We start from the raw sequence: 20,649 nt of genomic DNA on the forward strand, positions 1-20,649 counted from the left end.
CCCCTGATATATAGAACTCTGGAACAGTTTGGTATCCACTCTAATTTTAAAATCAATATGAGCAAGTCCCATATTTTAAGCATAAATCTCCCTTCCCCTGTCAGGAACCTATTGAAAACCAGCTCCCCTTTTAACTGGGGCACCCCCAATATAACATATATTGGAGTTAAAATTGGCCCAAACCCCACCACATTATTTCACATGAACTATACTCAATATCCGACCAGTTGTTATTGCTGAAGAACCCCTCACTCTCATGGTTTGGCAGGAAAAATATTGTTGCCTCCCTGGTCTTGTCCAGACTTACCTACCTTCAACAGGTTTTGCCTGTTCCAATTCCCAAAACTTACTATGTCAAAATTAAACGTGAAATCAGCTCATTTGTTTGGGACGGGAAGAGGGCTCGACTCGCTCGTTCTGTTCTCTGTAGACCAAAGGCTAAAGGTGGGATAGGATTACCTGATCCTGAAGTATATGGGAAAGCGGTATTACTGTCAAGAGTGGTGGAATGGCTGACGGATCCTGTACATAAGCCTTGGGTCTCCATGGAGCAGAATGACCTGGGCTCATGCCTCTCAGGTCTATTAGTGGGCCTAGCTAAGTTCCCTACCCTGAATAGACCTCTCAACCCAATTGTAAAATCGACACTCTCGACATGGAATTGGCTTCAATCTTTACAATTTTCAATTCCTCTCCCTTCACCTTTACTGCAGATAAAATATGTAATGGCCCATGCATCTCCCACTTTAAGGGATTGTTTACCTTCCTCGGTAAAATACTCCACAATCCGAATTCTCTCCTTACAGGGAGTGCAGCATTATTAGGCAAGTTGTATTTTTGAGGATTAATTTTATTATTGAACAACAACCATGTTCTCAATGAACCCAAAAAACTCATTAATATCAAAGCTGAATATTTTTGGAAGTAGTTTTTAGTTTGTTTTTAGTTTTAGCTATTTTAGGGGATATCTGTGTGTGCAGGTGACTATTACTGTACATAATTATTAGGCAACTTAACAAAAAACAAATATATACCCATTTCAATTATTTATTTTTACCAGTGAAACCAATATAACATCTCAACATTCACAAATATACATTTCTGACATTCAAAAACAAAACAAAAACAAATCAGTGACCAATATAGCCACCTTTCTTTGCAAGGGCACTCAAAAGCCTGCCATCCATGGATTCTGTCAGTGTTTTGATCTGTTCACCATCAACATTGCGTGCAGCAGCAACCTTAGCCTCCCAGACACTGTTCAGAGAGGTGTACTGTTTTCCCTCCTTGTAAATCTCACATTTGATGATGGACCACAGGTTCTCAATGGGGTTCAGATCAGGTGAACAAGGAGGCCATGTCATTAGATTTTCTTCTTTTATACCCTTTCTTGCCAGCCACGTTGTGGAGTACTTGGGCGCGTGTGATGGAGCATTGTCCTGCATGAAAATCATGTTTTTCTTACCTTGCAGACTTCTTCCTGTACCACTGCTTGAACAAGGTGTCTTCCAGAAACTGGCAGTAGGACTGGGAGTTGAGCTTGACTCCATCCTCAACCCAAAAAGGCCCCACAAGCTCATCTTTGATGATACCAGCCCAAACCAGTACTCCACCTCCACCTTGCTGGCGTCTGAGTCGGACTGGAGCTCTCTGCCCTTTACCAGTCCAGCCATTTGGCCAATCAAGACTCACTTTCATTTCATCAGTCCATAAAACCTTAGAAAAATCAGTCTTGAGATATTTCTTGGCCCAGTCTTGACGTTTCAGCTTGTGTGTCTTGTTCAGTGGTGGTCGTCTTTCAGCCTTTCTTACCTTGGACATGTCTCTGAGTATTGCACACCTTGTGCTTTTGGGCACTCCAGTGATGTTGCAGCTCTGAAATATGGCCAAACTGGTGGAAAGTGGCATCTTGGCAGCTGCACGCTTGACTTTTCTCAGTTCATGGGTAGTTATTTTGCGCCTTGGTTTTTCCACACGCTTCTTGCGACCCTGTTGACTATTTTAAATGAAACGCTTGATTGTTCGATGATCACACTTCAGAAGCTTTGCAATTTTAAGAGTGCTGCATCCCTCTGCAAGATATCTCACTATTTTTGACTTTTCTGAGCCTGTGAAGTCCTTCTTTTGACCCATTTTGCCAAAGGAAAGGAATGCCTAATAATTCTGCACGTGGCGTACTACTTTCACAGTTTATTGCTCGGTCATGCAACTTACCACCCAAATGAATTTTACCTCCTTTTCTTCTCACTAATAGAGCTTTCATTTGGTGGTATTTCATTGCTGCTGACATTTTAACTTTTTTTGTTATTAATCGAAATGTAACAATTTTTGGGGAAAAAAATGGCATCTTTCAGTTGTAATTTTATTTTTTTTTTAAATAACATCCATATATAAATTTTCATCTAAATGTATTGTTCTACATGTCTTTGATAAAAAAAAAAATGTTTGGGTAAAAATTATAGCGTTTACAAACTATGGGACAAAAATGTGTGAATTTCCGCTTTTTGAAGCAGCTCTGACTTTCTGAGCACCTGTCATGTTTCCTGAGGTTCTACAATGGCCAGACAGTACAAACACACCACAAATGACCCAATTTCGGAAAGTAGACATTTTTGTCACAAGTTAGCGGAAAATGATTTATTTATTTATTTATTTTCTTACAAAGTCTCATATTCCACTAACTTGTGACAAAAAATAAAAACTTCCATGAACTCACTATGCCCATCACAAAATACCTTGGGGTGTCTTCTTTCCAAAATGGGGTCACTTGTGGGGTAGTTATACTGCCCTGGCATTTTAGGGGCCCAAATGCGTGCAAAGTAGTTTGAAATCAAAATCTGTAAAAAATGACCGGTGAAATCCGAAAGGTGCTCTTTGGAATGTGGGCCCCTTTGCCCACCTAGGCTGCAAAAAAGTGTCACACATCTGGAATCGCCGTACTCAGGAGAAGTTGGGGAATGTGTTTTGGGGTGTCATTTTACATATACCCATGCTGGGTGAGAGAAATATCTCGGCAAGACAACTTTTCCCTTTTTTTATACAAAGTTGGCATTTGACCAAGATATTTGACAGGGGGGTGATCAATGACAGAGGTGTCTATATGGGGTGATCACCCTCCTGTAAGGCTCCATTCAGAGGTCCGTATGTGTTTTGCGGATCCACGGATCAGATCGGATCACCCCCTGTTATTGATCACCACCCTGTAAGGCTCCATTCAGACGTCCATATGTTTTTTTACGGATCCACGGATCGGATCCGCAAAACACATACGGACGTCTGAATGGAACCTTACAGGGGGGTGATCACCCCATATAAACTCCCTGATCACCCCCCTGTCATTGATCACCCACCTGTAAGGCTCCATTCAGACGTCCGTATGTGTTTTGCGGATCCGATCCGTGGATCCGTAAAAAACATACTGACGTCTGATTGGAGCGTTACAGGGGGGTGATCAATGACAGGGGGGTGATCAGGCAGTCTATATGGGTGTTCACCCCCCTGTCATTGATCACCCCCCTGTAAGGCTCCATTCAGACGTCCGTATGTGTTTTGCGGATCCGATCCATGTATCCGTGGATCCGTAAAAAACATACGGACGTCTGAATGGAGCCTTCAGGTGGGTGATCAATGACAGGGGGGTGATCACCCATATGGACTCCCTGATCACCCCCCTGTCATTGATCACCCCCCTGTAAGGCTACATTCAGACGTCCGTATGTGTTTTGCGGATCCGATCGGATCCGCAAAACACATACGGACGTCTGAATGGACGTCATGTATCCGTGGATCCGTAAAAATCATACGGACGTCTGAATGGAGCCTTACAGGGGGGTGATCAGGGAGTCTATACGGCGTGATCAGGGGTTAATAAGTGACAGGGGGGAGGTGTAGTGTAGTGGTGTTTGGTGCTACTTATTACTGAGCTGCCTGTGTCCCCTGGTGGTCGATCCAAGCAAAAGGGACCGCCAGAGGACCAGGTAGCAGGTATATTAGACGCTGTTATCAAAACAGTGTCTAATATACCTGTTAGGGGTTATAAAAATCGCATCTCCAGCCTGCCAGCGAACGATCGCCGCTGGCAGGCTGGAGATCCACTCGCTTACCTTCCGATCCTGTGAACGCGCGCGCCTGTTTGCGCGCGTTCATAGGAAATCTCGCGTCTCACGAGATGACGCATATATGCGTGACTGTGTGCAGAGCTGTCGCCTCCGGAACGCGATCCTGCGTTAGGCGGTCCGGAGGTGGTTAAATACTCCATTTAATGATAATGGTTTTTTAACAGTGACAGTTACAGTGACGTATTTCTGGAGCTTAATAATATTACAGGCTATAGCTACTAGAGAGGGGTCTTCCTCTGTATCAACTTGCGGGATAACAGGCCGAACTGGATGGACAAATGTCTTTTTTCGGCCTTATGTACTATGTTACTATGTTACATCTCCTTCACTGTTGTATAGTATAAATTCATTCACCTGTGTCCTGTCTGCGTCCACGATGTGTATTTGAAAAATAAAACTGCAAACAACAACTTTGTGACCAGTGGTGAGTGCCGCGGTGCTTTTTTCTTCTGCTATCATCAAATCCATCACATTGTTTAATGGGAGCTAGATCCATTGCATGTTTTGTATGTTACAAATTCCCTATATAAGGATATGGATTATGGAGGAGAGTTTAACCACTGAGGAAGGGGCCACTTAGAGCCCCAAAACGCGTTTGGTTTTTGGATCCTCCTGCTTAACATAAAGACCACCGTTATTCACAGCTACGAACATTCTGAGAGAAAAAAAGAAACACACAAAGAAGCCACTGGCACCAGTGAGACCCAACTACATTCGCCAAAGTGGACGATAAGAACACGTAGTTGAGACGCCCTCGATATCACAGTAGAAACTACAAAAAATTGTATACTACTAACCTCTGGTGAAATTGATACTCACGTCAGTAAGCAGTAGTGGGGGATCTGGTTTAACTACCACGCGGGACGCTACTGACTATCCACCGGGATCCGCCCATATCGATCTGGCTCGTGAGTAGACACACTGTATAGCGGTAAATCAAAGCAATTGTTATGGGGGCATAAACGATTTTTTAGTACGAATTGAATAATACATTTTAACTCCACAACTGAAAGACACAGTTTCGACTTATTGGTGGGTATTGCATAAACCGCATAGACAAATTCGAAATCAATTGCGATTATTTATTGTCGTGGTAATACATGCGATTATTTCTACGAACATTATAAAAAATATGTTAAATTTAAGCATATGTGAATATTGGATCGAGAACTATAAAGTATTATTACTCATCCTCAGAGATTGGGTTCTACTAGAGAACCCAAGTTTTTTTTACTTCACAATTGTGTTGCAGATTGTATATTTATTTATTTATTTATTTATTTATTTATTTATTTATTATCATTTATCACTTTTTAGTCTGGCCAGACTTGTCTTTACACATATTTATTGTTTTAAGATTTTATGGTCTGAATAATAAAGTACCACTTACTCCAGATATTGCGAGTGCCCAGCCTTTTCTTGACATATTAGTTTAGTTTTATAGTTTGGGTGAATCTGTAGGCTAAGAGCACCCATCCGGGGAACCTGACGTAGTAGTGCTGCCTATTTTGATTTTTCAATCTATATGATCTAACCTGTCTACAGATGAATGTTGTAAATAACAAAAAATAAAAATGGTGCCAAAACAGCTATTTCTTGTTACCTTGCCTAAAAAAAGTGTAATATAGAGCAGCCAGAAATCATATGTACCCTAAAATAGTACCAACAAAATTGCCACCCTATCCCATAGTTTCCAAAATGGGGTCACTTTTGTGCATTTTCTACTCTAGGGGTGCATCAGGGGGGCTTCAAATGGGACATGGTGTCAAAAAACCAGTCCAGCAAAATCTTCCTTCCAAAAACCGTATGGCATTCCTTTCCTTCTGCGCCCTGCTGTGTGCCCGTACAGCTGTTTACGACCACATATCGAGTATTTCTGTAAACTAGAGAATCAGGGCCATAAATATTGAGTTTTGTTTAGCTGTTAACACTTGCTTTGTAACTGGAAAAAAATGATTTAAATGGAAAATCTGCCAAAAAGGTGAAATTTAGAAATTGTATCTCTATTTTCCATTAATTCTTGAGGAACACCTAAAGGGTTAACACAGTTTTTAAAATCCGTTTTGAATACCTTAAGGGGTGCAGTTTGTAAAATGGGGTCATTTTGGGTGGTTTCTATTATGTAAGCCTCACAAAGTGACTTCAGACCTGAACTGATCCTGAAAAAGTGGATTTTAGAAATCTTCTGAAAAATGCTTCTAAACTTCTAAGCCTTGTAACGTCCCCAAAAAATAAAATGGCATTCCTAAAATGATTCAAACATGAAGTAGACATATGGGGAATGTAAAGTAATAACTATTTTTGGAGGTATTACTATCTATTATAAAAGTAGAGAAATAGAAATTTGGAAAAAAACATTCTCAGAATGGCCTGGATAAGTAAAAGCGTTTTAAAGTTATTCAGACATAAAGTGACACTGGTCAGATTTGCAAAAAATGGTCTGGTCCTTAAGGTGAAATATGGCCATGTCCTTAAGGGGTTAAAATGATCCCAATGAAATCTGCCTTCTAAAAACCATATTGCACTCCTTTCCTTCTGCAACCTGCCGTGTGCCCGTACAGCCGTTTACGACCACATGTGGGGTGTTTCTGTAAACTACACAATCAGGGCAAAACATAGAGTTTTGTTTGGCTGTTAACCCTTGCTTTGTTACTGGAAAAAAATGATAAAAATTGAAAATCTGCAAAAAAAAAAACTGAAATTCTGAAATTTCATCTATATTTTCCTTTAATTCTTGTGGAACACCTAAAGGGTTTAGAAAGTTTGTAAAATCAGTTCTGAATACCTGGAGGATGTAGTTTCTAAAATGCCATTTATGGGTGGTTTCTATTATGTAAGCCATAAGTCATGAAGTACAATGTGTGATGAGAAAACTGTCTCAGAATGGCTTAGATAAGCAAGTGTTTTAAAGTTATCAACACATAAGTGACACATGTCAGATGCAAACAATTGGGAGGGTCCTTAAGGGGTTAAAGGGTTTACAAAGTTTCTTAAATCATTTTTGAATAATTTGAGTGTGTAGTTTCTAAAATAAGATCATTTATGGGTAGTTTCTATTATGCAAGTCCTTCAAAGTCACTTCAGAACTGAATTGGCCCTTAAACTGTTTATAAAATTTCAAGCCTTTTTAACGTTCTAAGAAATTAAAATCGCATTCATAAAATTATGTGAATATAAATAAGATATACAGTAAATGTTAATAAATTACCAATTTGGGCGGTATCACTATCTGTTTTCAAAGCATAGAAATTCTAATTTTTTTAATTGCGCTTTTTCCAACTTTTTTGTAAATTTCAGATTTATTTTTATAAAATGTAATATCTGTTTTGCCACTAACATAAAATATGATATGTCATGAGAAAACAGTCTCAGAATGGCTTGGATAAATACAATAAAAACGTTCCAAAGTTATTACCACATAAAATGCCACCTCAGATTTGCTTGGTCAGTTGGGACGTTAATGGCTCAGTATGGAAGTGGTCAAAAGATGTTGTGATGTTTGGGTGGGTACTTTGATTTACATTTTCCTCTTAGCTCATGTGCAGTTTTTCTATGCAGGTAAAGTCAAGCCCTGGCAGTGCTTACCATCTTGTTCACCTAACTGTCCTGCTTAAACGTCTACTCTTTTTATTGGATGCTGATAACCAGGTATGTGATGCCGTCCTATGTTCATGATCACTTTCTTGTTTTACTGTTTTGAATAGTAGTTGCTCTAAAGAGAAAGAGATGCATATTGTGTAAATGTTGCACATGCTAGAATTAGTTTTACGGGAGAGACAGTAATGCCAAACTACAGATTTCACCAGAATGCAAAAGACCTTTTCATAATCTAATCTCACTGTACAGTAGTTTAGCAGTTGCTGCAATCCTACAATAGTACTCGCTTTATGCAAAAGTTAATAAATATGTATTCAAATAAAATAGCTTAACTGCAATGTGTTAACACGGCCGTAGTCTGTATTCACACTATATATTTTTGCTGTATGTTTAAAGTATACTGATAAAAAATGTATGTGCCTGTTTTTTTTATTTTTTTCATTTGCTGTAGTCTTGTTAGAGATTCAGCAAGATTCTAAATGGAGCTATTCTAAATAGCGTAGGCTTACAGACTGGTACATAGAGAGCAGAGTGCCCAGGCTGTAGTTCCACTTTGCATTAATTAATACTACAGAGTGTGTACATGAGGGATAAAAAAAAATTCTGGCCTCTGTATTACTTGTGTAAAGACTTATAATATTCATATTAACACAATTTGTAAAGGTAAAGCATGTTTCTTAGTTTATCATGCCCTTCACTGGTATAAATGGAAATTCTATTTACAAACGCTCTATGGTGTTCACAGTGATTCACAACACAGTCTATAATAAAATAAGCTCATTATAACAATATAATGTAGTAAATTATACAAAAGTCAGAAGACGTGTGTATATGTATGTGTATATATATATATATATATATATATATATATATATATATACAGTGAGGAACAGTTAGTATTTGAACACCCCGATTTTGCAAGTTCTCCCACTTAGAAATCATGGAGGGGTCTGAAATTCACATTGTAGGTACATTCCCACTGAGGGACAGAATTTTTAAAAAAATTCAGGAAATCACATTGTTTGATTTTTAACCCCCTTAGTGACCACACACATTTTTTTTTAAATTGCATTCCAAGAGCTTTAACCTTTTTGTTTTAACATCAATGTACCTTTATGAGGCCTTATTTTTTGCAGGACAAGCTATAGTTTTTAATGCACCATTTTGGGTACATATAATTATTGATTAACACCAGCTATCTGTCTTAAACCCCCTTTGTTTACATCAGTAAAAAGGCGTATTGGTGGTCACTAAGGGGAATTTATTTGTCTTGTACTGCTGAACATAAGTATTTGAACACCTGAGAAACAGCAAGAATTCTAATTCTCAAAGACCTGTTACTGTGCCTTTAAAAAGTTTACCTCTACTTCACTCATTAATCTGACTTAATAGTACTTGTCTGAGCTCTTTAAAGACAGCGGTCTACCCCACAGTCAGTCAGACACCAACTACTACCATGGGCAAGATCAAAGAGCTGTCAAGACACCAGAGACAAAATTGTGGACCTCCACAAGGTTGGAAAGGGCTACAGGCAATTGCCAAGCAGCTTGGATAAAATAGATCAACTGTTGGAACAATTGTTAGAAAATGGAATAGGCTAAAGACGACTGTCAGTCTCCCTCGGACTATGACTCCTTGCAAGATCTAACCTCATGGGGTATCACTGATGAAAAGAAAGGTGAGGAATCAGCCCAGAATGACAAGGGACGAGCTGGTTAATGACATGAAGAATGCTGGGACCACAGTTTCTAAAGTCAATGTCAGTAGAACACTAGACCGTCATGGTTTTAAATCATGCATTGCAGAGATGGTTCCCGAGCTTTTGGTCTAAACTTAACTCGTCGTGTTTTGAGGAAAAAGGATGAGTTGCATCCCAAGAACACCATCCCTACTGTGAAGCATGGAGGTGGTAACATCATGCTTTGGGGATCCTTTTCTGCGAAGGGGACATGACGACTGCACTGTATTAAGGAGAGGATGAATGGGGCCATTTATTGTGAGATTTTGAGCAACAACCTCCCTCCCTCAGTCAGAGCATTGAAGATGGGTCGGGGCTGGGTCTTCCAACATGACAACGACCGAAAGCACGCAGCCACGATAACCAAGGAGTGGCTCCTTAAGAAGCATATCAACGTTCTGGAGTGGCCTACCCAGTCTCCAGACCTAAATCCAATAGAACATATTTGCAGGGAGCTGAAACTGTGTTACTCAGCGACATCCCCGAAACCTTAGAGATCTGTGTGAAGGAGTGGGCCATTATCCCTGTTGCAGTGTGTGTAAACCTGGTTAAGAACTACAGGAAACGTTTGACCTCTGTAATTGCAAACAAAGGCTTATGTACCAAATATTAACACAGATTTTCTCAGGTGGTCAAATACTTATGTTCAGCAGTGCAAGGCAAATAAATTATTTTAACCACTTAAGGACCACAGGTTTATACCCCCCTAGTGACCAGGCCCTTTTTTTTTTTTTACAAATCGGCACTCCACAAATTTAGCAATTTATTGCTCGGTCATGCAACTTACCACCCAAATGAATTTTACCTCCTTTTCTTCTCACTAATAGAGCTTTCATTTGGTGGTATTTCATTGCTGCTGACATTTTTACTTTTTTTGTTATTAATCGAAATGTAACTATTTTTTTGCAAAAAAATGACATTTTTCACTTTCAGTTGTAAAATTTTGCAAGAAAAAGACATTTATACATTTTTTGCTAAATTTATTGTTCAACATGTCTGAGAAAAAAAAATGTTTGGGTAAAAAAAAAATGGTTTGGGTAAAAGTTATAGCTTTTACAAACTATGGTACAAAAATGTGTGAATTTCCGCTTTTTGAAGCAGCTCTGACTTTTTTTTAAATTTTTTTTTTCAAAAGCTTTATTGCGATATAAATATCAGTTACAATCGCATTGGTTCATTGAAAAGGAAAGAGGGAAATGAGTTCCCGTTACACATAGATTGTGTTACATGGATTGTTTCAAGGCGCACAATAATCAATAAGCAATAAAACTACAACAAAGGATGTATACAAACAATGCTAAAATTGTATGAAGCATAAATGTTAAGCACGTAAGCAAGAGAAGTACCACCATCATGAGAGATAATGCACGGTAGAGCAATGAGAATAAGACTATCCCTGAAAATTTCTATAGGATCTCCACTTTTCCCAAGCAGCAATTTCCTCGAGCCTATATATTGAATCCACTTTATTAGACCAATGTTCCACAGAAGGAACGTTAGGGGACAACCAATAAGTAGGGATTAGGAGCCGGGCAGCAATAATCAAGATCTTGAATATGGGAGGGAGTTTCGTGCCGTGGGCAGTATGAAGCCGCAGTAGAGCCAGTACTGGTGAGGGGGTAATATTTGATTTGCAAATTCTGTTGCATTCCTTGAAAATGGTAGTCCACCAGTCAAGGATCAGGGGGCAGTCCCACCAGATGTGAAACATTGTTCCCCGTTCCACTCCACATCTCCAACAAGTGTCGGAGGCCGTGCTACTGTAGGCGTCTTGTACCATCTGGTTAGTACCTTATACCCATTTTCCTGGATCCTGGTACATCTCGAGGAGGTGTGAGGTATAGTAAACAGATTGTATTGGTCCTTGCATGTGAAGTGAGTGCCTAGGTCCCTTTCCCACAAGGTTATAAAGCTAGGTTTGGGAGGTAGGATTACCGTGTTGAGGTATTTATATAATTGAGATATGATCTTCCTCGGGGGAGACGGGTTAAGGATAAGGCTCTCAAACCAAGTGAGAGGTCTAATGAGAGAGCTAATTGGTATATGTTTATTGATGTAAGTCATCAAAAATGAGAGCATGAGGGGGTAGGATGCTACTTCTGGAAGAGAAGAGACGAGGGATTCTCTGCTGACCGTCCCCTCCTCGTTCATTAATAAGATGGAGATTATTGGCACATCCGAGGATCGTAAACTTTTAGGAACGCTTTGTCTAAGCTCCAAGGGTGCCAAGCCCAACACATCTCTGATTTGGATAAGCGGGGAGGGAGATGGGAAACCCCATTCAGAGTTCTGAAACCATTTCCATGTCCCAAGTGTAGATGATACGAGTAGATTATGTTTGACGGTAGGTGACAGATCATGGTGGGGGTTTACTAACAAGACCCTTAGATTTTGGAGATAAGGAGGAGTCTCCATTTCAACCCAGGATTTATGCATGGGGTTTCTATACCAATCTAGGGCTCTAGAGAGAAGTATGGCTCTGTTGTATGTTGAGGGGTTAGGGAGGCCAATTCCACCTTGGGTTCTAGACCTCTGAAGGGTATTAACGTTGATCCTTGCCTTTTTACCGTTCCATATGAAAGAGCGTATGTGTTGACCCAGCGAGTGAAAGAAGGAGTTTGGTATTGGAATGGGGAGTACCTGGAGCAGGTATGTCAGTCTAGGTAGGACGAGGGACGTGACCATGTTCTTCCGTCCAAACCAAGACAGTAAGGGTGGGTTCAAGGTTGCCAGTTGGTTTTTAATAGATCCAAGCAGGTGGGTATAGTTTAGCTTGAATAAAGATGTAATATCGGGATGGATCTTAACTCCTAAATAAGTTAAATAGGGTGAGTCCCAATTAAAGGGGGAGGAAAGGACCAAGGCATTTTTTTGTTTCTGGTGTGGCCCAATACTTAAAATGTGGGATTTTTTCATGTTGATTTTGAAGTTGGAAAGGAGACTAAATTTTTCCAAGATGGAATATATACTTTTAAGAGATTCGTCGGGATTAGATGACATTATAAGAAGGTCATCGGCGAAGGCAGCTATTTTGTGTTCCTGATCACCCAATTTCAGCCCTTTAATAGTGCTTTCACTACGTATGAGAGAGAGGAGGGGTTCTAAAACCAATACAAAAATTAAGGGGGACAAAGGACACCCCTGCCTAGTTCCATTGTTTATGGGAAAAGGATAGGAAATAGTGTTATTGATCAGCACCGATGCCGAAGCGTTAGTGTACATCGCTTGAATAGAACTTATAAAGGTTTTAGGAATCCCAAAGTGTTCCATAGTGCTATACATATATTTCCATTGTACTCGGTCGAAGGCTTTTTAGGCATCGGTGCTGACCAAGACTAGAGGGAGGTGATGTTTTGAGGCATGGAGCAAAACATTTAGGACTCTGGCTGTATTGTCCTTCCCCTCTCGCCCTTTGATAAAGCCTGTTTGATCTCTGTGGATGAGGTGGGGAAGGATGGGGGCGAGACGATTAGCCAATAGCTTAGCCAGGAGTTTTAAGTCCAAATTTAATAGAGATATAGGGCGGTAGTTACCGCAGTCCGTGGGGTCCTTGCCCTCCTTAGGGATAATAGAGATGTTAGCCTTTGCCATCTCCTGGGAGAGAGGGTCACCCTGTAGGGTCCGATTACAAACGTTGAGTAAGTGTGGTAGTAGGGCGGATTGAAATGAGCGATAATACAGCACTGGGAATCCGTCAGGGCCAGGGGCCTTACCCTTTGGGAGTCGTTTAACAGCTAGGAACAGTTCCTCACTAGTAAATGGGGAGTTTAGGGAGTTAATGTGAGCGTCGGTCAATCGGGGCAAATCTAAAGAGCGGAGAAAGAGTTTAATTGGGTCCTGACATATAAATTCTGGGGTAGTATAGTCCTGGGCAGGGATGTTTGTTGAATTTTGATGTGTAACGTTAGTGGAGGGCTCCTCCTGAGGGGGGAGGTTGTATAAAGAGCGGTAAAATTCGGAGAACCTGCTAGTTATTTCTTCAGTTTTGTGGAGTAAATCCCCCTCTTTGTTGCGTATTTTGCAAATGAAACTTTGGGCTTTCCTCTTCTTAATCCTGGACATCATAAATTTGGACACCTTGTCCCCGTGGGCAAAATATTTAAATTGTGCGTGGAGGAAAAATTTAGCCGATTGAGCGTTCAGAAGGTTTTTTAATTCTCTCCTGAGAAGTGTAAGTTTTTTCATGTGGGAGTCTAATAGGGATCTCTTGTGGAGGGTCTCAATCTCCCTGATGTTTTTGAGAAGAGAGTCAACACGAGCTAGTCTCAATTTTTTAGTGTACGCACCTAGGCTTATGAGTTGGCCTAGAATGAAAGCCTTATGGGTGTCCCACAAAATATAGGGGTGTATACCAGGGGTATTATTGGTTGAGAAGAAGTCATTTAACCAGTTGAGGACTTTTTCTTTGTTCTCAGGAGATTGGATCAACGTCTCATTAAGCCTCCATTTATAGGAGGTGACTGGCCTGTCAGGCGTGAGGACGTTAATCCATATGGGGGCATGATCGGAAATGCTAATGGAGCCAATTTGGGCTTTAGGGCACAATTGAATGTGGTCAGCTGAGATCATAAGATAGTCCAAACGTTGGTATGAACTGTGAGGGTTCGAGAAAAAAGTAAAATCCCTAGTTGTGGGGTTCAGGGATCTCCAAACGTCAATCAGACGGCGCTCATGAAAAGATTTCCTCAGTTTGCATAAGGCTTTATTTGACAGAGCAGATTTTTTGGAGGATGAGTCCTCAGAGGGGATCAAAGCAAGGTTGAAATCTCCACCCATAACGATCACCCCTTCTCTAAAATGGTCGATCATCTTAGGAATCTTCTGTATCCACGCGATCTGATTGACATTTGGAGCATACAAATTAATAAAGGTATAAATCTGATTGGATATACGACCTTTTAAAAGAATAAATCTGCCCTCAGGATCTAAAATTTGATCCATATAGGTGAAAGGAATGTTCCTATTAAAACCAATACTAACTCCTCTGGATGCAGACGAGTTCGTACCACAGTGATACCAAATAGGAAAGCAGGAGTGGGACAGATTTGGGAAGTGGTTCACCCTAAAGTGCGTCTCTTGGAGGAAGGCGATGGAACAGCCCATCTTCTTCAAGTCTGACAAGATTTGGCAGCGCTTGGAAGGAGCGTTAAGACCTTTTACATTATAAGAGGTCATTTGTATATCTTCCATTTACCTTAAGATCTGAAAAGGACCGCTCCGCCATCTCCCACCAAGAAAGGCTTCAAGTCAGACGTGCTGTGGAGTATGAACAAACATGTGTCATTGTACATTTCTGCGGAACGTTTAAAGGAGCCGCAGGTCATTATACATCCTAAAACAAGAACGTTAACTGAATAACAATACGGTAATAAACCCGTTATGAACAGTAAAGTATCAGGCATAGTCAAGCCTGAGAAATACTAGTGGGGGAAAAATAAAGGACTGGCATGTCCGATTGGACATAGATGAATAGGATCAGTTGACCATAGGCAATCTTCTGGATGTGGATCTTCTTGGGTTCTTGGGGCTTCTGTGACGCTTTGGGGTACGCTGGCGCTCCCAAACGCCTGGTTGAGGAATGTCAGGGAGGTCAGAAAAGTCCTGGATGGGGTCCCAGTTTTCTATCTCCAATGGATCAATCTGTAGATGATTGTAGACCGGATCCAGATCCGCATGGTTGGATATTGTAAATCTGCGACCCTCACAAGAGAATATAAGTCCAAAGGGAAAGGACCACCTGTAGGGGATCTTACGGTCTCTCAATAATCTGGTAAGGGGACCGAGGGCTCTTCTTTTATCCAATGTGGACTGAGCTAGATCCTGGAATATTTGGATGTCATGGCCGTTCCAGCTCACTTTGTCCGAATGGCGGGCTTTATTAATAACTGCCTCTTTAACCGGGAAGCTCAGAAACTTGCAAATGACGTCCCTTGGTGGGGCTGTGGAAGGGGGTTTAGGCCTCAAAGCGCGGTGTGCTCTCTCAAGGGTGAATTCGTGGACCGTATCTGGGCCCAGGAGAGACATACAAATCTGCACCACAGTGCTTGGGACATCTCCTGCCTCCACCGTTTCAGGGATCCCACGGAAGCGCAAGTTATTCCTCCTACCTCTATTTTCCTGGTCTTCCAGGGAGTTGCAGAGGCTGTTCATCTTATGCTGCAAACTCAGGAACCGCTGAGAAACTGCAGATTGATGTCTGATGATGGCCTCTTGTGTGCTTTCAAGCGTCTCCACCCGGCTACCAACTTGGGATATGTCCTGTTTAATGGCCGCAAGATCGGAGCTCAGAGGCTCCAGGGCTGTCGTTAGGGAGGAGGATAAGAGCTCTCTCAGAAAGGAGCGAGATATCGGAAGGTCGTCCGCACTTTCATCTTCTCCTCCTGTAGCCTGGTCTAGGAGATCTGCATGTTTAGGACGCGGGGCGCGAGTGGGAGTCGGCGCCATCTTGGGCTCCCTTGAGACATGCAGCGTCGCCGCCTTTTTTATAAATTTGTCCATCTCTCCCGTGGTGGGATTCTTTCTGTCTGGAGCTGAGTGCTCTCCGGTCCTTGGGCCTCCGATTTTAACCATGATCGGTGTGCCAGCTCACTAATAAAGTGCTTCAGAGGTGATCTGTGTACGGAGCAGCAGCCTCAGGCGTCCATACTCAGCTCTGACTTTCTGAGCACCTGTCATGTTTCCTGAGGTTCTACAATACCCAGACAGTAGAAAACCCCCACAAGTGACCCCATTTTGGAAAGTAGACACCCTAAGGTATTCGCTGATGGGCATAGTGAGTTCATAGAACTTTTTATTTTTTGTCACAAGCTAGCGGAAAATGATGATTTATTTTTTTTTCTTACAAAGTCTCATATTCCACTAACTTGTGACAAAAAAAAAAAAAAAAAAACTTCCATGAACTCACTATGCCCATCACAAAATACCTTGGGGTGTCTTCATTCCAAAATGGGGTCACTTGTGGGGTAGTTATACTGCCCTGGCATTCTAGGGGCCCAGATGTGTGAGAAGAAGTTTGAAATCAAAATCTGTAAAAAATGACCGGTGAAATCCGAAAGGTGCTCTTTGGAATGTGTGCCCCTTTGCCCACCTAGGCTGCAAAAAAGTGTCAGACATGTGGTATCGCCGTACTCAGGCGAAGTTGGGGAATGTGTTTTGGGGTGTCATTTTACATATACCCATGCTGAGTGAGATAAATATCTTGATCAAATGCCAACTTTGTAAAAAAAATAAAGAATATATGTATAATAAAGAAGGAAATTCTAGATTAATTAATTAGCCATGTCCCAGTCTTCCCACAGTTTGCCCCACTTTAAGTAGGATCCTCTTTGTTTATACAAAATCCTCTCATAGATTTTCACTTTCTCGACCAGAGCCAACCAGTTGTTACAGTCTGGAGCAGAAGAGCAAAACCATAGTCTAGAAACAAGAAGCCTGGCCAAAAACATCACCTTAATCAATAATTGGCGTTTTATAGGTTGATAATTAACCTCCGATAAGTCTCCCAGGACCCATATCCTGGGGGACAGAGGAATAACAATGTTAAGTTTACGAGCCAAGTTAATTTGGACCGATCTCCAATAGCTGCTCACCATTGGACAGTCCCAGAACAGATGTAGATGATCTGCCTCGGAGTCGCCACAACGTGGGCAGTCAGAGGAGACTCTAAGTCCTCTCCTGTATAACCACATAGGTCTCACATATATTTTGTGCAAAATATTGAATTGTACGACAGTGTGATTAAAATTATGTGCTGAGGAAGAATCACATCACTATACTTATGGTAAACCTCATATGGGAGGCCATCCATCCCTGGCGATGAGCTCCCTGAGATAGACCCCAGAGCCTCCTGAAGCTCCGAAAGAGATAACTCCGTCTCCAAATATTCTATTTGGGCTTCATTTAAATTAGAGAGTGAAATCCTCTCCAAGAACCGCATCTTATTTTTTTTTTTTTATATATATTTTTTTTTCCCCTGCAAAGTGGGGGGGGGGGGGGATAGGTGGGTAGGGCTGGGGATGATCTTATTAGTCCGGTTTTTCTATGTGCATTGTAATTGGTGACGGATGTAAAGCTACATCTGAGCATTGGAGTATCTAGGAATGCTGGAGGATGGCGGGACCTTCCGACATTGAGATGTTGTGTGTGTTTGCCGTATTGGGCTATTGATGTCGGGCGAATCCCGCTCTCCTCTCAGCAAGTGAGATTTCCATTCGACTTGTATTATCCCCATAAGCATGGGTATTTGTATGAAATTATTATTAACCATGTTTATAAATTAGAAACCTACGGACTTAAGGATTTATGATATTATAAATGTTATATGGATATGAATTTTGTACTATAATCAATAAAATAAAAAAATTAATTAATTTAAAAAAAAAGCCAACTTTGTATAAAAAAATGGGAAAAGTTGTCTTTTGACGAGATATTTATCTCACCCAGCATGGGTATATGTGAAATGACACCCCAAAACACGTGTGACACTTTTTTGCACTCTCACGCTTTCGGGCTCCTAAAAAGCCAGGGCAGTATAAATACCCCACATGTGACCCCATTTTGGAAAGAAGACACCCCAAGGTACTCAATGAAGGGCATGGCGAGTTCATAGAAACATTTTTTTTGGCATAAGTTAGCGGAAAGTGTTTTTTTTTTTTTCTCACAAAGTCTCCCTTTCCGCTAACTTGGGACAAAAATGTCAATCTTTCCTGGACTCAATATGCCCCTCACGGAATACCTTGGGGTGTCTTCTTTCCGAAATGGGGTCACATGTGGGGTATTTATACTGCCCTGGCATTTTAGGGGCCCTAAAGCGTGAAAAGAAGTCTGGAATATAAATGTCTAAAAATATTTACGCATTAGGATTCCGTGAGGTGTATGGTGAGTTCATGTGAGATTTTATTTTTTGACACAAGTTAGTGGAATATGAGACTTTGTAAGAAATAAAATATATATTTCTGCTAACTTGGGCCAAAAAAATGTCTGAATGGAGCATTACAGGGGGGTGATCAATGACAGGGGGTGATCAGGGAGTGTATATGGGGTGATCACCCCCCTGTAAGGCTCCATTCAGACGTCCGTATGCGTTTTGTGGATCCGATCCATGGATGCGTGGATCCGTAAAACACATACGGGCGTCTGAATGGAGCCTTACGGGGGGGTGATCAATGACAGGGGGTGATCAGGGAGTGTATATGGGGTGATCACCCCCCTGTAAGGCTCCATTCAGACGTCCGTATGTGTTTTGCGGATACGATCCATAGATGCGTGGATCCGTAAAACACATACAGACGTCTGAATGGAGCCTTACAGGGGGTGATCATCCCATATAGACTACCTGATCACCCCCCTGTAAGGCTCCATTCAGACGACCGTAAGTGTTTTGCGGATCCGATCCATGGATCCGTAAAACACATACGGGTGTCTGAATGGAGCCTTACAGGGGGGTGATCAATGACAGGGGGGTGATCAATGACAGGGAAGTGATCAGGGAGTCTATATGGGGTGATCAGGGGTTCATAAGGGGTTAATAAGTAACAGGGGGGGGTGTAGTGTAGTGGTGTTTGGTGCTACTTTACACAGCTACCTGTGTCCTCTGGTGGTCGATCCAAACAAAAGGGACCACCAGAGGACCAGGTAGCAGGTATATCAGGTATAATATACCTGTTAGGGGTTAAAAAAAAATCACATCTCCAGCCTGCCAGCGAACGGTCGCCGCTGGCAGGCTGGAGATCCACTCGCTTACCTTCCGTTCCTGTGAACGCGCGTGCCTGTGTGCGCGCGTTCACAGGAAATCTCTGCTCACGCGGGATGACGCCAATCGGCGTTAGTGTAGCCTGGGAGAGCCGCCGCAATGACGCCTTCCGGCGTTAGCGTGGCGGCAAGCGGTAAAAATCATACAATTTGATTTCCTGAATTTCTGTTTTATTCCGTCTGAGTGGAAATGCACATACAATGTGAATTTCAGGCCCCCTCCATGATTTCTAAGTGGGAGTACTTGCAAAATCGCAGGGTGTTCAAATACTTCTGTTCCTCACTGTGTAAACACACACTCAACACACTGTGTGCACAATTTAACCACTTCAGCCCCCCTAGCTGAAACACCCTTAATGACAAGACCACTTTTTACACTTCTGCACTACACTACTTTCACCGTTTATTGCTCGGTCATGCAACTTACCACCCAAATATATTTTACCTCCTTTTCTTCTCTATTAGCTCTAATAGAGCTTTCATTTCGTGGTATTTCATTGCTGCTGACATTTTTACCTTTTTTGTTATTAATCGAAATTTAATGAAATTTTTGCCACAAAATGACATTTTTCACTTTCAGTTGTAACATTTTTTTAAAAAACGACATCCAAATATACATTTTTCGCTAAATTTATTGTTCTACATGTCTTTGATTAAAAAAAAAAATGGTTTGGTTTGGGTAAAAGTTATAGCATTTACAAACTATGGTACAAAAATGTGAATTTCCGCTTTTTGAAACAGCTCTGACTTTCTGAGCACCTGTCATGTTTCCTGAGGTTCTACAATGGCCAGACAGTACAAACACCCCACAAATGACCCAATTTCGGAAAGTAGACACCCTAAGGTATTCGCTGATGGGCATAGTGAGTTCATAGAACTTTTTATTTTTTGTCACAAGTTAGCGGAAAATGATGATTATTTTTTTTTTTCTTACAAAGTCTCATATTCCACTAACTTGTGACAAAAAATAAAAACTTCCATGAACTCACTATGCCCATCACAAAATACCTTGGGGTGTCTTCTTTCCAAAATGGGATCACTTGTAAGGTAGTTATACTGCCCTAGCATTTTAGGGGCCCAAATGCGTGAGAAGTAGTTTACAATCAAAATTTGTAAAAAATGGCCTATGAAATCCAAAAGGTGCTCTTTGGAATGTGGGCCAAAGCCCACCTAGGCTGCCCACCTAGGCTGCAAAAAAGTGTCGCACATGTATCGCCGTACTCTGGAGAAGTTGGGGAATGTGTTTCGGGGTATCATTTTACATATACCCATGCTGGGTGAGAGAAATATCTTGGTCAAATGCCAACTTTGTATAAAAAAATAGGAAAAGTTGTATTTTGCCGAGATATTTCTCTCACCCAGCATGGGTATATGTAAAATGACACCCCAAAACATATTCCCCAACTTCTCCTGAGTGCGGCGATACCACATGTGTAACACTTTTTT

The 20,649-nt window shown here is 41.3% G+C and overlaps 1 protein-coding gene across 4 annotated transcripts in view; it reads left to right on the plus strand.

Annotated features, from left to right (window-relative positions):
• Positions 1 to 20,649, plus strand: part of C7H1orf112 (chromosome 7 C1orf112 homolog) — a 674,745-nt gene that overhangs the window by 411,077 nt on the left and 243,019 nt on the right. For all 4 annotated transcript variants that reach the window (XR_006390915.1, XM_044302156.1, XM_044302158.1 and 1 more), the window contains one exon: positions 7,677 to 7,766. Coding sequence is in view for 3 of the 4 variants with exons in the window: in XM_044302156.1 (XP_044158091.1) it covers positions 7,677 to 7,766 (90 nt within the window). In the remaining variant the exon portion in view is untranslated. The remainder of the gene's footprint in view (positions 1 to 7,676; positions 7,767 to 20,649) is intronic.

The sequence above is a fragment of the Bufo gargarizans genome, chromosome 7 (assembly GCF_014858855.1).
Source record: "Bufo gargarizans isolate SCDJY-AF-19 chromosome 7, ASM1485885v1, whole genome shotgun sequence".
Lineage (NCBI taxonomy): Eukaryota > Metazoa > Chordata > Amphibia > Anura > Bufonidae > Bufo > Bufo gargarizans.